The 16,885-nt window shown below is 48.2% G+C and overlaps 1 protein-coding gene and 1 long non-coding RNA gene across 7 annotated transcripts in view; one reads left to right on the top strand and one right to left on the bottom strand.

Annotated features, from left to right (window-relative positions):
- USP32 (ubiquitin specific peptidase 32) overlaps nucleotides 1–4,130 on the bottom strand; it is a 63,388-nt gene extending 59,258 nt beyond the window's left edge. For 3 of the 6 annotated variants that reach the window (XM_066333529.1, XM_066333531.1, XM_066333534.1), the window contains exon 1: nucleotides 4,028–4,130. In XM_066333529.1, the coding sequence (XP_066189626.1) occupies nucleotides 4,028–4,115 (88 nt within the window). In that variant the 5' untranslated portion in view covers nucleotides 4,116–4,130. Of the gene's footprint in view, nucleotides 1–3,052; nucleotides 3,205–4,027 lie in introns of those variants that run through there. The other 3 variants (XM_066333530.1, XM_066333533.1, XM_066333535.1) reach the window with 2 other exon arrangements.
- Nucleotides 3,391–10,156, top strand: LOC136370221 (uncharacterized). The gene is made up of 3 exons (XR_010745139.1): nucleotides 3,391–3,654; nucleotides 4,367–4,501; nucleotides 8,737–10,156. It is a non-coding gene; the product is annotated as an uncharacterized lncRNA (long non-coding RNA).
- Nucleotides 10,157–16,885: the final 6,729 nt, after the last annotated feature.

Genomic DNA, 16,885 nt, shown 5'->3' with positions numbered 1-16,885 from the left:
CACTGGAAAATACACTCCAGAGGGATCTGAAATAAACTGGCCACCAACACCACACAGGCATCTCTCTCCTGGAGAATTCTTATTAAAATATTCCATATACAACAGTGAATATACAATGCAGGAGCTGCTGTGCTGGAGCTAATGCAACAGTGATAAAAAATTCTTCTTTTTATAGAGTTTTATTGGCCCAAAGACACCCCTCTGAGGAACTGGGTGTCAAGACTTGCAGCAGGAGAACTACAAGATAAGGCAGGCTTTAGAGCACCATCTCCTTGCCAAGGCCAGAGCACCCAGACAGCCTGATGGCCACAGTGGCAGGAGTGGGAAATCAGAGACAAACTTTGGAAAATCCACCAAAAATCCCTGGCTGACTTGCAGCACTGCCCTAGGAAGAAAACTGCTGCTGGAGCTTAGGCCTAAGAAAAAAAAAAAGCAACAAGCTCAAGAGCCACAGCACCAGTTCATGCCACCACAAATTTAGTTTGATAAAATAACTGACAAAATTTGACGCTCAGTTTGGAACAAAGCACTTCTGACTTCACCTCTAATGACCTGCCCAAGGATTTCATCTCCTCACAAAGAATCCATCCTCAGAAGGAGGTCTGGAAGGGTCAGGAATAGCTCTCCTCACTCCTCATACCTCTTCCACAGCAGCACTACTTTGTGCCTCTGGCTACTATAAATAAGACGACCACAACTGGCAAAATTCATAAAAAGAGAGGTCTAAAATAGCATCTTTGCTTGCTTTGCCCCTGCCAGGCTGCAGAGAGAGCTCAGGGAGGCTGGTGAGACTCCTGTGACCTGCACTGGTGGACACAGGACAACTCCACTGTCACCACAGCAGTGTCAGCTGCCTGTGCCAAGGAAAAGGGGGAAAATCAAACAGCAGGACTGTCTCCTGCTCAAGGGTGGAAAAGGCCATCCTCACCAGCCTGCTCGGGCACTTTCATCTCCTGGAAGAGAAGTTACATTTTAGCTACGGTTATTTATATTGTGAGCCTTTAACCACAACCCCTCCTCACCTCCCCAGCCTTTGGTTACTACCAAAATGGAATTGCAACAGATGAAATTGCTTAAAAGTCAGCCTCATTTTCTGAAGGCTGACAGAAGCAAGCAATTTTCCCAGGTATTCTGAACAACTGAAATTCAAATTGGTGACTCAAATATACGATCACAGCATTCTGAGTGATTGCCACAAGTACAGGTAACCACTACTGATTACTCATGAAGAATCCCCAGCAGAAAAATTTCCACAAATGTCACCTAATACAAAACTTTCTCAGCACTTAACAACCAGGAAACGATGTTAGAGAAGGTGGATCTAATTGGAGATAAATATATTTGGCTTTCTTCCTTTTTTTTTACTGTTTACATTTATCCATTATCTCTGTTTGTATCCACAGAAATGCCACAAGTAGCAGCAAGGTTCTGTGGAAGTAAGAATGGTCTAACAAATAATGTTTTGATAACTGGCCTGTTTTATACATACACTGATTCACTGGTTAAGTAAACAACATAAGTTATTTAGCAAAACATCAATTTATAACAGAGTGCCTAAAACAACCTCTCTGGTCTCCTACAGAAAAACAGTATTGAAGGTCTCATATAGAGAAGAAAAACATCCAAAAGAAAAGTAACAAAGAGAAGTATTATAGTCACTGCACAGAAATAACTTCTTATTAAGAAGAAATCAATCTTATTAATTATGAAGCATCCAAATCAACTTCCTTGATTTTGAAGCAGCGTTAAGAGTCGAAATCTAACTTTAAAATCCAAAAACACTTGCTTTTTTTTCTTATTTATCAACTTTGGAACGTACATCGTGACCAAACGAGCGTCTTTTCCACCAAACAGCTTATTTCAAACGCTTCATGATATATTTAGCTTCACACCTCTACCAAGCTGCATTTATAACTCCAGCTCTTCCAAAAATACGTGCACCAGGGCTTTCAAAGACTTCCTATACTTTCACTAGCAGTGAAAATTCTTCAGGGCTGTTATGTTCGAGATCTGTAAGGCAAGTGACTTTGAATCATACGTTTGTTTCTCCTGCTTGACACTACGTTGCTCCATTCCCCATCTGACATGGCATCCCTCAGAGGCTCCACCAGGGGAAAAAAAAAATAAAATTAGAAAATGTTTAACAAAACCCCCCATTTCACGTCAATTTGTTCCTTTTTCAGTTAACACCCAGCGGTTCCTCCCAGTTCTCCCTTATCACTCCTGACATGCCTCTCACATGCAAGCAAGGAATAAAAAGGGCAGCCATAGACTGGCTCGGGCTTATGAATTTTATCAGGGCTTTAAATATCAAACAGGTGAGCTGCTTTACCTGCACTGCATCACGTGAGCGAACAATAGGGCAACAATTAAAACACCTGTCCTCCCTGTAAAACCATTTACTGCCGAATTCCTGTCCCTCTTTGTCCTTGGACTTGGCTATCAGTTCCAGAGCCAGGGAGCTTCCAGGGTGTAGCTTGCTGTCGCCTTGGAGCCCTGCAGCTGCAAGATTCGCCATCCAAGCTTGTTTATGTTTTCCCTTCGCTAGTTCCTCTTTAAATCCTGCGGGAGGGACCCTAAAGCGGGCTAAGAGAGCGACACGGAGCCCCCCGAGCCACATCCATCCTCCCGTGCGGAGCCGCAGATCCCCGAGCACGGGGGAAGTAAACACGAGGAGCGGCAGGGCAGAGCCGGCACTGGGTGACAGCCCTGTCACACCGGCCTTCCCCGATTGATCCGGGCCGGCCACACACGGCCCGAGGCCGGCCCGAGGGCGGCGGGCAAGGCACGGGCACCGGGCACCGGGCCCTGCCGGGGCCGCCTCAAAGAAAGGGGGGGAAGAGAGAGAAAAATAAATAAACTGATAAGATCGATCGATACATAAACAAACGACGCGCTGAGGGAATTAAGGGGGGGAGAGACGTGAAGGGCGCGGCGAACGGAGCCCCCGAACGGTGCAAGCGCCTCGGCGCGGGGTCCGTCATGGAGGTGCCGCCTCACCGCCCGCCGCCGGGGGACAGCGCGGGCCGCCCCCTCCCGTCTCCCCAGCGACCTCCTGCCGGCCTCCCCGCCGCCCCGCTCACCCCTCCGCAGGGCCTCGTCGTAGCCGAGGAAGCCGATGCGGGACTCCTTGGCGCCCATGGTGCCGCTCAGTCCATGGCCGCGGCGGCGCCCGCCGGAGCCGCTACCGACGGGGGAGGGGGGGCGGGGCCGCCCGGGGGGGGCGGGGGGAGGAGGAGGCGCGCGCCCGCCCCGCCGCCGCAGCCTCCATCGCGGGTCACGTGGGGCGGGGGCGCGTCACGTGGGCGCTCGGGGAGGACGGGGCGGGGCTGTGATTGGTCAGAGGCCGGCCACACCCCTGCGCCCCCCCCCCCCGCCCTCACGGCCGGCGGCCCCTCAGGGGCGGCTGAGGGAGAGCCGCCACCGAGGGCCGCGTTGTGCGGCGCCGCTGCCTCCTCGGCTCCGCTCCTCGGCCGCACAGGAAGGAGTTGTGGCGAGGAAGGACGTGGCTCTCTCTCTCTCTCTCCCGGTTCTTCGGAAGGTGTCGCTTGCGAAAGATGTCAGCGCTTTCCCCGTAGCGTGCGCGCCGGGAGAGGAGAGGGGCTGCGGTGCGATGGGGCCCCCGGCGGAACTGCCCCAGGCTCCTGTGGGAGGGTGAGAGTGGCAGCAGGCTCAAAGCGCACAGGGAACAGCCCCTCGATCCTCGCAGGGGATAAGCCCTCAGCCCCCTCAAACCTCACAGGGATCATCCCCTCAACGCCCTCGAGCTGCACAGGCAACAGCCCCTCAGTGCCTTGGATCCTCACAGGGGATCAGCCTTCAGCCCCCTCAAACCTCATCCCCTCAGTGCCCTCAGACCTCACAGGGAACAGCCCGTCAGCTCCCCCAAAACCTCTCAGGGGATAAGCCCTCAGCCCCCTAAACCTCACAGAGATCATCCCCCCAATTCCCTCAAAGCAAACAGGGAATCAGCTCCTCAACCCCCAAAAAAAACTCACAGGGGACCAGCCCCTCAGCCCCCTCAAACCTCTCAGGGCACGGTGGTTCTCCTCAAAAAGTCCTCTGAAGTCGCGGGGCTGCAGGCGTGGGGTGACAGTAGGAGGTTCCTGTTCCATTAAAATGTCTTTTCACTGTCTGAAGCAGAAACACGGGCTGAATTGTAAAAGGATCAAAACCACCCCTGCCCTTTGCTGTTCTGCAGCGTGTTTGCTTTTAGCATTCAGCCCAGGACTGACACAGAATGGGAGGATTTCCCAAATGGCTTTGTTACAACATTAAGCCTGCTAACCTACCCTGGGTCACTCCCCGAGCAGAAAATAAGGAGTTTGAAAGAAAACACTGATTTCTAAGGGCAGCTTGTTCCAAGGATTGTTCCTGCCCTGAAACAAAGCCTGTGAAAACACCAGTTGCGAGTCATTCCCTAAGTTACTGTTTCCGCACGGAGCGATCTTGCCACATCGGAGCTGCGGAAAGGTCAGGCCCGAGTCGCTTTCTCGCTGATGTAAGTTCATGCGTAGGTATTTTTATAGCAAACATTCCAAACAAATTTCATATCTGATATGCAAAGCCAGGAATGCTGCTTACAGAGACACGGGGCTCCAAGGCCAAATCTCTCCTCGTGCGAGCACACTACAAATGAAATAAGCTCCATAAAGCCTCCTTGTATCTCTTCTCAATTATTTTTTAACCTTAGGTGTGTGGCATATCAAAAAACCCATAAATTTTCAAGCATAAAATCTGACACAAAGGGACCTTTTACCCCTCTGGAATACAGGCTGTGAGGGGGAGAATTTAAGTGACTTTTAAAAATATAAATTAAATTGGTGGAAATATACTTCACCCATCAGCCACTGGTTATGTATTTATCATTTAAAGAGTAAAGGTAAATGTAAAGGTAGCAGAGGAGTAAGAGGATATAAGCTCCCTTGATACATATATCCTCTTATTCCTACCCTACCTTTGCATATCTCTTTTCAACATAGTTCCTCACCAAGCAGCTTCCAGTTTAGATACAAAATAAACCCTTTAAAACATTTGAGAATTAATTCGACACACGTGTCAACGTGTCAATCAAAAGCCTAAGTTGGCAATGCCAGAAACAGCTGGAGAAATCTGTTTCATCTTGTGATGAAGTGAAATATTCCATGGCATTCCTAGAGCCATGCTCTGTTTGTGATGGATCCCTTTCCTAAAGTACTAACCCTCAGCTGAGGGGATGGGGTTTAATTCCTGCCTTCTCTGTGGTGTTCCTGTGTGACCTTACGGCCAGCAATAATATTGTAATGTTTTGGTTTCTCCTCTGAATTACAAAGATAATGACAGAATCCCATTTTGCCTGGAACGAGCAGCACTGGGACGCAGCCAGCCCCAAACTGGCAGAGCAGTTAGAGAAAGCAATTAGAGCAGGAAGCTTCAGTGCTGGGGTAAGGCAGCTCCACACCAATTCCTGCTGGTTTTCAGGCCAATTTCTCCATGACTGTTTATCCTCAGGCTCTTACTAGAGAGCAAACAGCAAACCCCTGAGTACCAAGGCTCAGCAGAGACCTGACACAACGCTGCCAGGCCTGTTTTGTCTACACCCAGCAGTGAGGGACCCTCCAGGACAACTCTGACCCAATCCTCTGCAGTATAGGGGGTTTAATGACAGATAAATAATGAAAAAAGTTTATGACTGGAAATCATAATTATAAATCAGATCCTGCCACCAGCCTATAGTCACAAACAGCTGACTGGGTATTTGGTGCAAACGAGGAAGCAGAACCCTCTTGTGAAGAGTTCCTTCCACTGTGGGAAGGAAAAGGGATTGAAGTGATGGGTTCCTAATAATGGCTAACATTTCCTATTAACCAAAAAGCCCAGACCTCTTCCAAAGAAAATGTATGGTACTTTAAGAAAAACACAATTTAAAGTGGAATCCCTCACGTCCCAGAGGTACAGACAAGTGTCCAAGAACCAGCAGAATTTTGTTTGAAGAGCTCTTCAAAATCGTTTACTGGATCCATTGTACACAGCATGGCTGCACCAAGTTTAATCACAGAGATACTCTGGATTGGAAAGCCAGGCTGGAGGCTCCCAGTGGCACTGTCTTTGTTCAGATTAAATTAAGCATGTTCTCAAAGGCACTGAAGCAGGAACCCAGAGATAAGGCTGTGTGTGCTAACCCTGGATTAGATCTGGCAGCAAGTTTTCACTGAAGCCTTATTGGGGAGCACGAGATTATAGATGATGCTGCTATTTAAATGCTGTGTCAAAGGTAAATCAAACTAAGAGACAGCAAATTTAGACTTGCATTAGATGAATTGAGCTCCTCTCCTGTCACAGAGAAGTGCTACGTATGCAAATCCAGCTGGGCACGTGTCCTTTGGATTGCTGGAATTTATTAATTATTCGCTAATCAAAAACTAATTCACAGGCACTTAGCAAATATCTTTGAGTGTCTCTGCATCACTGTCAAGGATCTGAGGCAAGGCAGGTATTTATTGCTGCACAGCCAGGACTGCTGCAGTCCAAGGCTCCAGGAACAGGGAACAATCCACACCCTCCAGCCCCAGCTCAGTGGGAATCTGCAAGAAGGGGCTTGGAGCTGAAGTGGAAAGGGCTGGACTCAAAAGGGATGAGCCAAACGAGAGGAACTGCTGCAAACACTTCTGAGAAGAGCACTGTAAGGCCTGAGGATTTCCTCATTCGTGTTCACAAAAACAGAAGCCAAAAAACGCAACTTTGTTGTTGGCCCCTTAATCTGTGCCTCCTTCCCCAATATCTGTCTTCTCACCCTGGGATATTGTTAATTTTTTAAGGGTTGTGCTTGGCAGTGGACAAACAGGACAACTTTTACCCCTTCCTGCTTCAGACAGCCCTGACAGGAGTGTGGCAGGACACATCCCAAATATTTGAGAAGAGAAAGTGGGAGAGAGATCAGGATGCAACGAGAGGGTTCAATCAGGTCTGCAGTGGTCAGAGCTAAATGGTTTCACATCTAATTACGGTGAACTGGTGAATGAGAAAAATACCCCGAATTTGCCAGTCTGATTCTGATGTTATCAGGGAGAGAGGAAATAGAAAGGCTTCCTCAAAGAATACAGAACAATATGCAAATTGAAACTTCTATCACATCCCACATTTTCTAGGAAACAAGTGGCTTAGAGTGGTAGCAGAGGGTGACGGATTTATACGAACTCGGGGGGAAATAAAAGGAGCAGATTCTTACCAGGTCCCTCCTGTTGTTGTCATGTACTCCCACACTATTGCCAGCATGAACTTTGTAGTGGAATACTGCAGGGGAAAATGAAAAATGTAATTGAAGAAAGTTTTAAATTAAATTAAAATCATCCCCCTTGTTGAAGGGACACGTTAATAAAGGCAGTGCTCAGCAGGGCTGCAGTGTGGTGTAGCCAGGGGACTCTCAGAGTGAGATGATTGGGATTTTTTTTCCCTCATTTCAGGTTTGAGGGCACTTCTTTTTTCACACCTGCCCTAGGGATCCTCTCCTCCCAGCACTCTCAAGGCTTTTTGGAGCACTGGCCCTGCCCCAGCAGCCAGGCCCTTGCCTGGCATCATTCCCTGCTGCTTCCCGGCAGCAGCGGACACTTCATCCCCTCCTTTTTCCTGGTGAGCTCCGAGCGGGGCGGGGACACGGCGGAGAGCAGCGCGTCCCTCTGTCCCAGAGGGCTGGCAGTGCCGTGACAGTACAGCGCGGGGGTGACACCGCTGCCGCGCCGGCAAGAGTGACAGCCCTGCTCTGCACTCCCACGCGTGACAAACGCCAGACCTGTACTTCAGGTTGTGGCAGATACAGGAAACGGGTTTGGACAGCGCTGCCCAGCCTCTGCAAAAGGCAGCAAGGGAAGCGGGAACATCCCTCAGACCTCATCTGAGCTGAGGGTTTCCTCTGTTTAATTCTGCCACCCCTTCATGAGAGAATTAATGAATGTTTCTGCTGAGCCACTTACCCCTGGATGTTTGTGTTCAGGGAGCCCGTGACGGGTTGAAAGCTGCTCAGAAGTGCTGCTCACATTACTGCTCAATCCGTAATTTCAGCTCCAGTTATTAATAGTGGGATCTCCACGGCCCAGGAAAGTGAGGCACGTCACACGTTCGCAGCTATTTTAAGGTTTGTGGGTAAGTGGTCCCCCACTCTTCCTGCAGTTGCCTTTGAAAGACAGAGAAGAAAACACCATAAGGCACCCTCCACTCTTGATATTCTCCTAAGCAAAGCTTCTCTGTGCGTGGAAGGGTGGCACCATCACACTTGAGGCCCACAAAGAACAGTAACAAACTCTTCTTTCCTGGTAGACTTTGCTGATGCTCCTCCAACCCAGGAGTAACAGGGTGCCACAGCTAATGGCTCTCACAAGTTAAGTGTAATGCCTTGGGTATTTATAAAAACATCACGTCCTTCCCGATTTTCTATCGACCTGTTTGATTATGCCTTACACAGGGAAAGTGTGACAGAATTAATCAGCCTGCTGGAGTGCACACTAAGGGAACAGATGAGCTTTGGCAAGGCTGTTGTTAGCGCTGAAAAACTGTGACAAAAAAGAGGCAGACTGCAATCCAGACGCGTGTCATTCAGAAAATGAGACATGCTATGATTTATCAACGTACCAGCAATTGATGGGAATAGAGATCTCCCATTTCAAAGTGTTGTCTCTGTGTAGATTAAGAGTAGTATCTGTCACCAGGAAACAATGGGAAAAGAAAGATATTTGATAAAAGCAATTCTGTGCACTCTTGTAGACAGAAACCACCGTGGCGTTGGAAAGGAGGCAAAGGATTTCTCTGCAGTTCCATCCAGGGCAGCAAAAAAACCCAGCCTTGTGACAAGAGGAAGTGCAAGTAATTAATACCAGGAGATCAAATGAAAGGAGTGGCTTTGCAAGAAGTGACTCACGTTGACTCTGCCCCAGCAAGGCCCGGATTGCTCTGGGGAAAGAGGAGCTTTGTGGCCCCCAGAGCACAGCGGGCTGGGACTCACCACGGTGGCACCACGGGGCACCTCTCCCCTGCAAAGAAAGGGCTGCTTTCTTCTCAGCTCAAAGGCTGCTGCTCACAGCGTCCCCAGCACTGCAGCAGTTTGATTGTTGTGTACAGAGAAAGCAACACCAAAGCATCAAACACGGACCAACTTAGGGAACGTTTTGCCAGCAGCTGATCCAGTGGGAAGCGCATCTCAAAGCAGCGGGGCAGCGGAGCAAAACAAAAGCCACGGAGCCGGGACTCTTGTGTCATTTGGCACATCCTGGCGCTTCCCTTCATTCTGCTTCAGGACTTGCAAGGGAAGGCCAAAGCTTCTTATTTGCTAATTAAGGTTTCACACGATTCAAACATTGAACAAAGGACATCCCCAAACAGAGAGACCTGCCAGCCTTCGTGGCCCTGCCAACAGGCTGATGTCTCAGTTCAGTGCTCTCCCAACACGGAGTGAAAGAGCTCTGGACAATGGCATATCCAAATGTGCACACACACACACATTTTTATGCTGGCATGCACACATTACCTGTGAGAGGCTTCCAAAAGTTCCACCTCCCTGTTTTAGTTAAGGACACTTCAGACACCCTACAGACAGGGGTGAAACAGGCATTAAAATACCAGACCTTTATTTTATGGTGTCAAATGGCTAATAATAGTAATTAAGGATCTTAAAGTCCTTTATCAAGAGGCATTATCTAAGATGGCATCATGCCTGTAATCAGAGTCAATGAAACACTGTTTGATCAAGCCAAGAAGGCAACTAAAACAGTCTGATGAGTTGCCATCTGCTCAGGCCACCCCACCCCCTGAATCCAGCAGTGAGCCACTGCAGGACACTGAAAACCAGGTTGTTTTCCTGTCATTTCAGCTGAACACTCAGTGCCTGTCCATGTGTTCCAGAGGATTCCCAAACATGACAGATCACTGCTGGACGTGCAGCCCTGACAACACTGTGCCTTGCCACTCGTGGGGATGGACTGTGCCCATGCAGCAAGGTAAAGCACTGGGGGTTAATCACAATTTTGCCTTCCATTTTAAGTATTTGCATGTATATTTATTTTATAAAACATATGGTTAATTTACCCATAAAAGCCTTTGGCACTCACTCAGCCTCTGGGTAAAAGTCCAGCTACTCCTAGAAGAGCTTTTGACCCAGCAATTGTAATAAAATTTAGGCCTGGAGAATGGAGTAGACTCTTGAGCAGATTCGTAGCAATAGAAGACAAGTTCAGGGTAGATGGAGGTTGCCAAATTGTCACAGTTTGAAAAGAAAATTGGTACATTCAAGGAAGGAGCAATTTGAAGTTCTTATAAAGCACTTGGACACCACAATGATGGGCAGGAGTTTCTTCACTCATTTTGCTTTCTCTTATCACTTCCCAGCTGTTTCTTCCACTTTCAGGTAGTTTCAATTTATCCTTCTATTTTTACCCACACAGTTCACTAACAGCCTTTGAGTTGAGATTCTTCTGGCTTTGGTGATGAGGTGCCAGCTGTGCATCCCTGCAAGCTGCTGCACGTACGACCTTGAGAATTTCTGGGAAGCCAATCAGGAGATGCTTTTAAACAGGTTCCTATCTCCCAGAGAGCATCTCTCTGTTTTTAGCTTTAGATATATATCACATTATAACATCCAGAGCCTCGTGCAGACATTACCCAGCTAATGCCAGCCCAAACCCCTCCCAGCCTGTACCCTCTTATTGCCTAAGTAACAGCTCCTCCATTCCTCTGAAGCCAGCCCAGGGAGTTCTTTCTGCTGCCTTCTCTGCAGGAATATTAAACCAGAATGAGAAAGAAGAGAGCTGTTAATTTTATGTCACGGCAAGGAAACTGAAGGTCTTCAGATCACACTTGCCCCTCAGTCTTTTAATTGCAAAATTATACTTCAAGATTTGACACAAGTTTCTCACCTCCCTGTTTTCAAGCTACTAGCAAGCAAAACCAGACAAAAATACTTTTTTTTTTTTTCCTACTCTGCAGAGCCTGTTAATTTCAGTTAGGTGAAATATTGCTAATTAGTAGCATATTCTAACAGAACTTGTGATTTTCCAGAGAGCTATGTCAAACTGAAGCAGATGAAGGGTCAGAATGTGCCAATCCTTTCATTGTTGTCACTTTGTGGTTTCTGTAGCCCCTCACCACGTGCCCTCCCAGGTTCTTGGAGCCCTTGGCTAGCACTGCTCAGCTGCTCCACAGTTATTCCTCACACCAGACCCAGCAACAAGACATGCACAGCACGCCCTTCTCACACTTTCTCTAAACATTAGGTACAACAGCAGAAATAGAAATTGGAGATTTAGAAGCAAGAGAAACGGGAGGCTGGGTGGAAACAGATGACTAACAGAATTTTTGCTAAATAAAAACACAAAAAGGGTAAAAAATATTCCTGAGCAGACATAATATCTTTCTTTTTATGGATAAGCACTAATCTAGGCCCTGGAACACTCCCACTTCTAGACATGATGCTTAGTAACCTGTTTCTAATTTCAAATTTAATTTTAATGAAAATAATGGGAATACTCCTTAAATAACTTAGAATGTGACTTCCTGTGGCCCTCCTCCAGGTCCCACACTTTCTACTTTTGCCATGAGACTGAGATGAACTCCACGATGCTTGACCAGCAGTGTGCCAAGTCCCTTCCCTATCATCCCTACAGCCATCCACAGTGTGTTTCCTTTTGATTAAACCTCACCTTCCAAGATGCAAATTCATGCCCTGCCTCTGGAAAACACCCTGCACAACAGGATCTGAGCATCTAGAGACCTCACTGAGAGTTACACAAGCAATAAATCCTCAAAACCCCATTTTTTGTGCAGGTTAATGTGCTCTAAGTTACTCCTGCCATAAACAGCAGAAAATGCACTTCTTTGCATTCCAGCACATTGTGGGAGATCATAAAGGCACTTAATATATTATTTAAGCCATTTAAGCGAGATGGCACAAATGCTGTAATTAGCAACAGTTCTCCAAATCCCCATCTGCCAGACAAAGGCTCACGTTCAGCATTTCCAGGCTGGTAGGAGGGAGTCAGAACATCACAGAAATGAAATCCTTGCTCTGCTTTTTTCTCCTCCTGCCAATCTCAGCAGAGCCTACGTCTCACTACAGCTACTCCCCTGCACCACCATACAAGAGACCAAAGCATAGCATAAAGACTGCCCTTTTTTGGGCTTATTTTAAGAGTAACAGGCTACTCAAGGCTTTAAGAAAGAGAAATGAAGCCACTACTCTTGACTACTACATTCTGCAGGTTGGAGGGGAACTTGCATCCTTTTTCCTTTGAATAAAACCAAAATACAACGAAAACCAGACCTTGACTTCCTCTAGAAAAACCATGAAGTGAAGTCAGTGTAAAGTGGGAGTTTAGAAGCACTCCAAGCCACCCTGAGTGCACTCAGGGTCAGGCCCAGGGCAGTGTGATGGGAGGCACAGGTATGAGAGGAGAGGCAGCCTGAGCACGCAAAGGGCAGCAGTGACAGCACAGGGATGAGACCTGCAGTCTCCTCCCTGCATCTCCCAGTCCTGATTTTACCAGAGGTGGATAAAAGAGATGCAGATGTGTTTATGGTTTCCCCACACCACTGGTCACCAGTCACACTTGTGCGTTGACCACATTAATTGCAAACAAGTGGCTAAATGAGCAAGTACCAGAAAGGAACTCCCCTGGCAGTTCAGATGCCTCTAATGATGCCACACAGAAACAATAACTGGCCCAAATTCTCTTTCAGATCCCTTCCCTGACACAAGATTTGTTAACTGGAGCCAATAGGCCCTCATGAAGATCATCTTCATCACCCTTAAGGACCAGGAAAGGGATTTCCAGATGGAATTAGCAAAGCCTCCACCCTTACAGTCTGAGCAGTTGCTGAGTGTCATTAATCATCCCATCAAATGGAGCATTCACCACCCTCCTGGTAAGAACAGGTTGCTAGAAAACATTCCTCATTACAATTCCTATTTGGCATTACACTGCAGTGCATCTGGCAACAGTGTTTGGGTTGATGTTTAACTAAACCACATGTACAGGCAGTTGGGTTAAGTACAATGCAGAATACCTGTACATTTATCTGTGTTTATCAGCTCTCCTTCCTGTGACCTATCAGTACATAAATACCATATCAGATGCCTGCATATATTATATACACCAGATTCATCACATTACACGTGGTAATCATATTAAATCTGCCCAAAGCAACAAATAACAACCAGCAGCAGACACAGAACATCTTCACAACTGCTTCCTTTTTGGCTCCATGCCTACTCTGCACTGCAAGAGCTGCTGCACCAGAGGAGTTGGTTAATGTTTGCACTTGCACAGCTCCTGGAAGATGAAGGCACTCAAATAGAGAAATTAATATTCACAGGAGAGCTGTCAGGGGAAAAGGAAGAGTTTTCCCTAAGGTGCACTGTATCAGTACATTGTGTTTGACTGGCACTTGGGCTCCTTTCCTTCACAGGGAGAAACAGAAGAGGCATCAAATTATTGCACTCTGATTTTCCCCATCCAATGAGACCATCCTCTCAAAGCATTCCTGCTGCAGGCAGGCAGGACAATCTGATAGATTTCCAGAGATGTGGTCTGTCTCATGCCACCTTCCAGCAGGTGCTTTTCCAAGGAGAAAGCACTGTTGTCTCCCAGAGGAGGGGGAAAGACACAGCCACAGGCTTCTCTCATGCCAGGAGTGAGCCAGGTTGATGGACAACTTCTAAATGCAGCAAGATCCTCTGATGAAGGCTGGCCAGAGAAGTCCATCTGTGCCTCCCACTTACATATCCCTGGCTTTGGCTGAGCTCCGAGTGCAGCCAACACTGAAAGGGAGAACAAAGCCTTGGATTTGCAAGGGGAACCCAAGGCCCTCTCAATCCTCTGCTAAGCAAAGTGTACACATGATAAGCCAGGAGAGCCATTCCATGCTGCAGTCACATGCCATGTGGAAGCTGTAATCTCACAAGGACACAGATATGGCCACACAAATATGGGTTATGCCTGTGCTAACAGCCAGCTCCTGTCCCTGGAGCTCCTAAATGGCTTTAACCTGGCTGCTAATGCAGGTGAAAAGGTTATACTGGAGAAGTTTCATTTCTCCTGGCTCTGATCAGCCAGGAACATGTTACCCTTTGGCACCCTGACTGGAGGGGTGAGGACATAAGCTGGCTTCTCCTTGGTTCCAGTCGTTGCAGGTGAGGAGGAGAGGAGCTGCCTGTCACAGCGGGGACAGGTGACACGACTGCAGGCAGCAGGCACAACGAGAGGGTGGTTGGGAACAGGCATTGAGAAACCAGCTGCATTTTCAACACCCCCTTCAACCAAACCACTTCCAACAGAGTCCTCACAACAGCCAGGCTGAGGCAGCACAGCTGCACTCACAGCTATCACCTCTGCTTCCCTCTGCAGAGCTTATCTTGTGTAAAGTCACACCTAGCACTGTAAAACCCTAGTGTGAGTTAAACAATTGTATTGTACCTCAGATGGTCCGAACAAACCTCACTGCAAAGTTAACAAGAAATTGCCTTTGCATCCACTCAGCACCTGCATCCAGAGCTGACAGGGAAGTTCAGACAGGGGGGAGGAAGAAAGCAGACACAGGAGGGAAAATGCCACAGACGTCTTCGGGGCAGGGCTTGTCTTAATGGATTTTTGTCATCATTGAATTCAGCCCTGGGTAAAAGCCAAACTTCCCTAAGACAGCCCGAGAACAAGGACCTGCCTCTGTCTCAAGACCCATCCTTAGGTGCCTTCCCAAGGTGACACCTGCCCTGAGCGTTTGGCTCAGCAGGAGCTCAGCGAGGAATTCCTGACCGGGATCATCCCAACGTCTGCCAAGAGCAGCTCTGGGCCTGGGCACGGAGCTCAGAGAGAGGGGCCTTTGTGCAGCCCTGGGGGGACTGTGGGTGCCAGAGGCGACCTGGCACAGGAGCACAGCTGAGTCACAGCTGCAGCAATTGCACCAATTGTCCCAGGGACACAACAATGGCACTTGTCTGACTGGTCAGGCCATGACGGCAGCACACTGCAGTTCCCTTTGTGAAAGCATTTCTCCTGGAAGTAAATTTCCAAAACAAAATGCCTTTAACTCCAGGCCTTTCCAGGCTTCTCCCTGGCAAGGGCAGTTTGCTGAGAGATGGCGTGCAGGGGAGAGAAATCTCACTGCTCTTGGCTTTCACCATCACCTGTGAAGGAGGTAACGCTGAATTCCCATGACACTGGGATGGGAATTGAGGCCTCAGCTCCCTAAGAACACCCAAGGTCCCTGTTCCCCATCAGAATAAACGCTGTGCCAAGGGTCTGTCAGTGATTACAAACCAGACCTGGGGAGCAGAATGAGGAGGAGGATGAAGTTTGTACTCACATGCACAATCCACATCTTACCCTCTGCTCTTTGGAGCTCTTGTCTCCCTCTTCCCAGGATGGACACGAAGCAACTGCACAGTCTGTAAAAGCACATCAAGAACAAGCAAATGAATAAATGCCTGGTGAGAAAATGGGAATCTTGATCCCCAAAAGGTGTTCCTGCTGTACTGATTTAAGGGGATCACCACACCCTGCAGCATCCCTGTCCAAGGAGAAGCCTCTTATTGAGAAATCTGTTTATCAGCAGTAGTTTCCCTGCTGCTCTGGGTGACTTTTTACAGTCTATGGAGATGTTTGCTCATCCCATGCTTCCAGCCATGCTTTACAGACCCAATCTGACCCATACCTTTATCTGATTCCGTAGGAATTAAACTTTGAAGCAGGCCACAAGTTTAGGTACAGCCTGGGTTTGCCAGCAGCGATCTCTGTGCCTGAGCATCACCTGGACAAGGGAAGGAAAATGCCCCAAGTTCCCTGGGAGCACAAACTCCAAAGGGTTAACTCAGAGCCAGCCATAAACATCTCCTGACAAAAGGCTGGGTGCACCAGGAAGTTCAAAGGTCCACAAGAAACATGGACTTTAGGGAGTTTATTAAAAAATAATTAGAATCAGATCCACCCAAAAAAAAAAAAAAAAAAAAAAAAAAAGTCAACTAAGAAATTGTTTTGAGGAAATCAAAAAACAGGGGCAACTTTGTTGGGTTATTGGGACATTTGCCTGCTTCACCTTAAGAAGGGAGCTGTGGTCATTTGATAGCTGGCAGCGATAAGGCCACAAATTAATGTGAGGCCACAGGTAAACAGCTCTCTCCTCCAATTAGAGAGAAAGGGGAAGCCAGCCAGCTTTTGCTTTTAGTTCATAGCGAAACAAAACCATTTGTTTCTTTTGAAGGCTCCAAGAAGATATTCCACCCAGGAGGGAATCAAACCTACTGTAAAGAAAAACCCAAATTCCTGCTGGTAGCAGAGACCCCCGAGAGTTACAGAGAGGCATTAAAGAGGCGGCTGGCAGCCCAGGGAGGCAGGCGGGGACGGGGGCTCCTGCTCCCTGAAACTTGTGAGGGCTGCAGAGAAGGAATTCAGCTCCATTTCCAGCACAGCCCCTCCCTCAGCTAAGGGCAAACCCCTCTGCTCCTTCACACAAGCCTTAAAAAGCAAAAAAAAACCCCAAACACCCTCCCAATCCTTTTGCTCCCCTAAAAAGCCACCAGCGAACCACGCAGCATCTTCCCGCAGCAGCAGGGGAAAAGGCCAAGGCAGGCGCTGGGTGCTGTGGGGATGCTGAGGCTGTGCTGGGGCCGGGAAAGGCCAGCGGGAGAAGTGACAAACGCCGCCGTTATGTAACGGGTGACAAATGCCTTTTGTTATGCAAGACAAGTGGGAGAAAAACCAGCATTTCGCGACTCCCCGCTCGAGCACAAACAACAGGCTGAGGCTCCGGGGGGCAGCGGCACGCTCCGAGCGGCAGAAATAGATGCCTTGGAAACGCCTCCTGATTCGGATGAGTCAACAGAAAAAGACAGAATCAATATTTAATTTTCGGGGATTGAGGTTGTCAGCGC

This window comes from Sylvia atricapilla, chromosome 20 (genome assembly GCF_009819655.1).
Source record: "Sylvia atricapilla isolate bSylAtr1 chromosome 20, bSylAtr1.pri, whole genome shotgun sequence".
Lineage (NCBI taxonomy): Eukaryota > Metazoa > Chordata > Aves > Passeriformes > Sylviidae > Sylvia > Sylvia atricapilla.
This window is presented reverse-complemented; position numbering and strand designations above follow the sequence as displayed.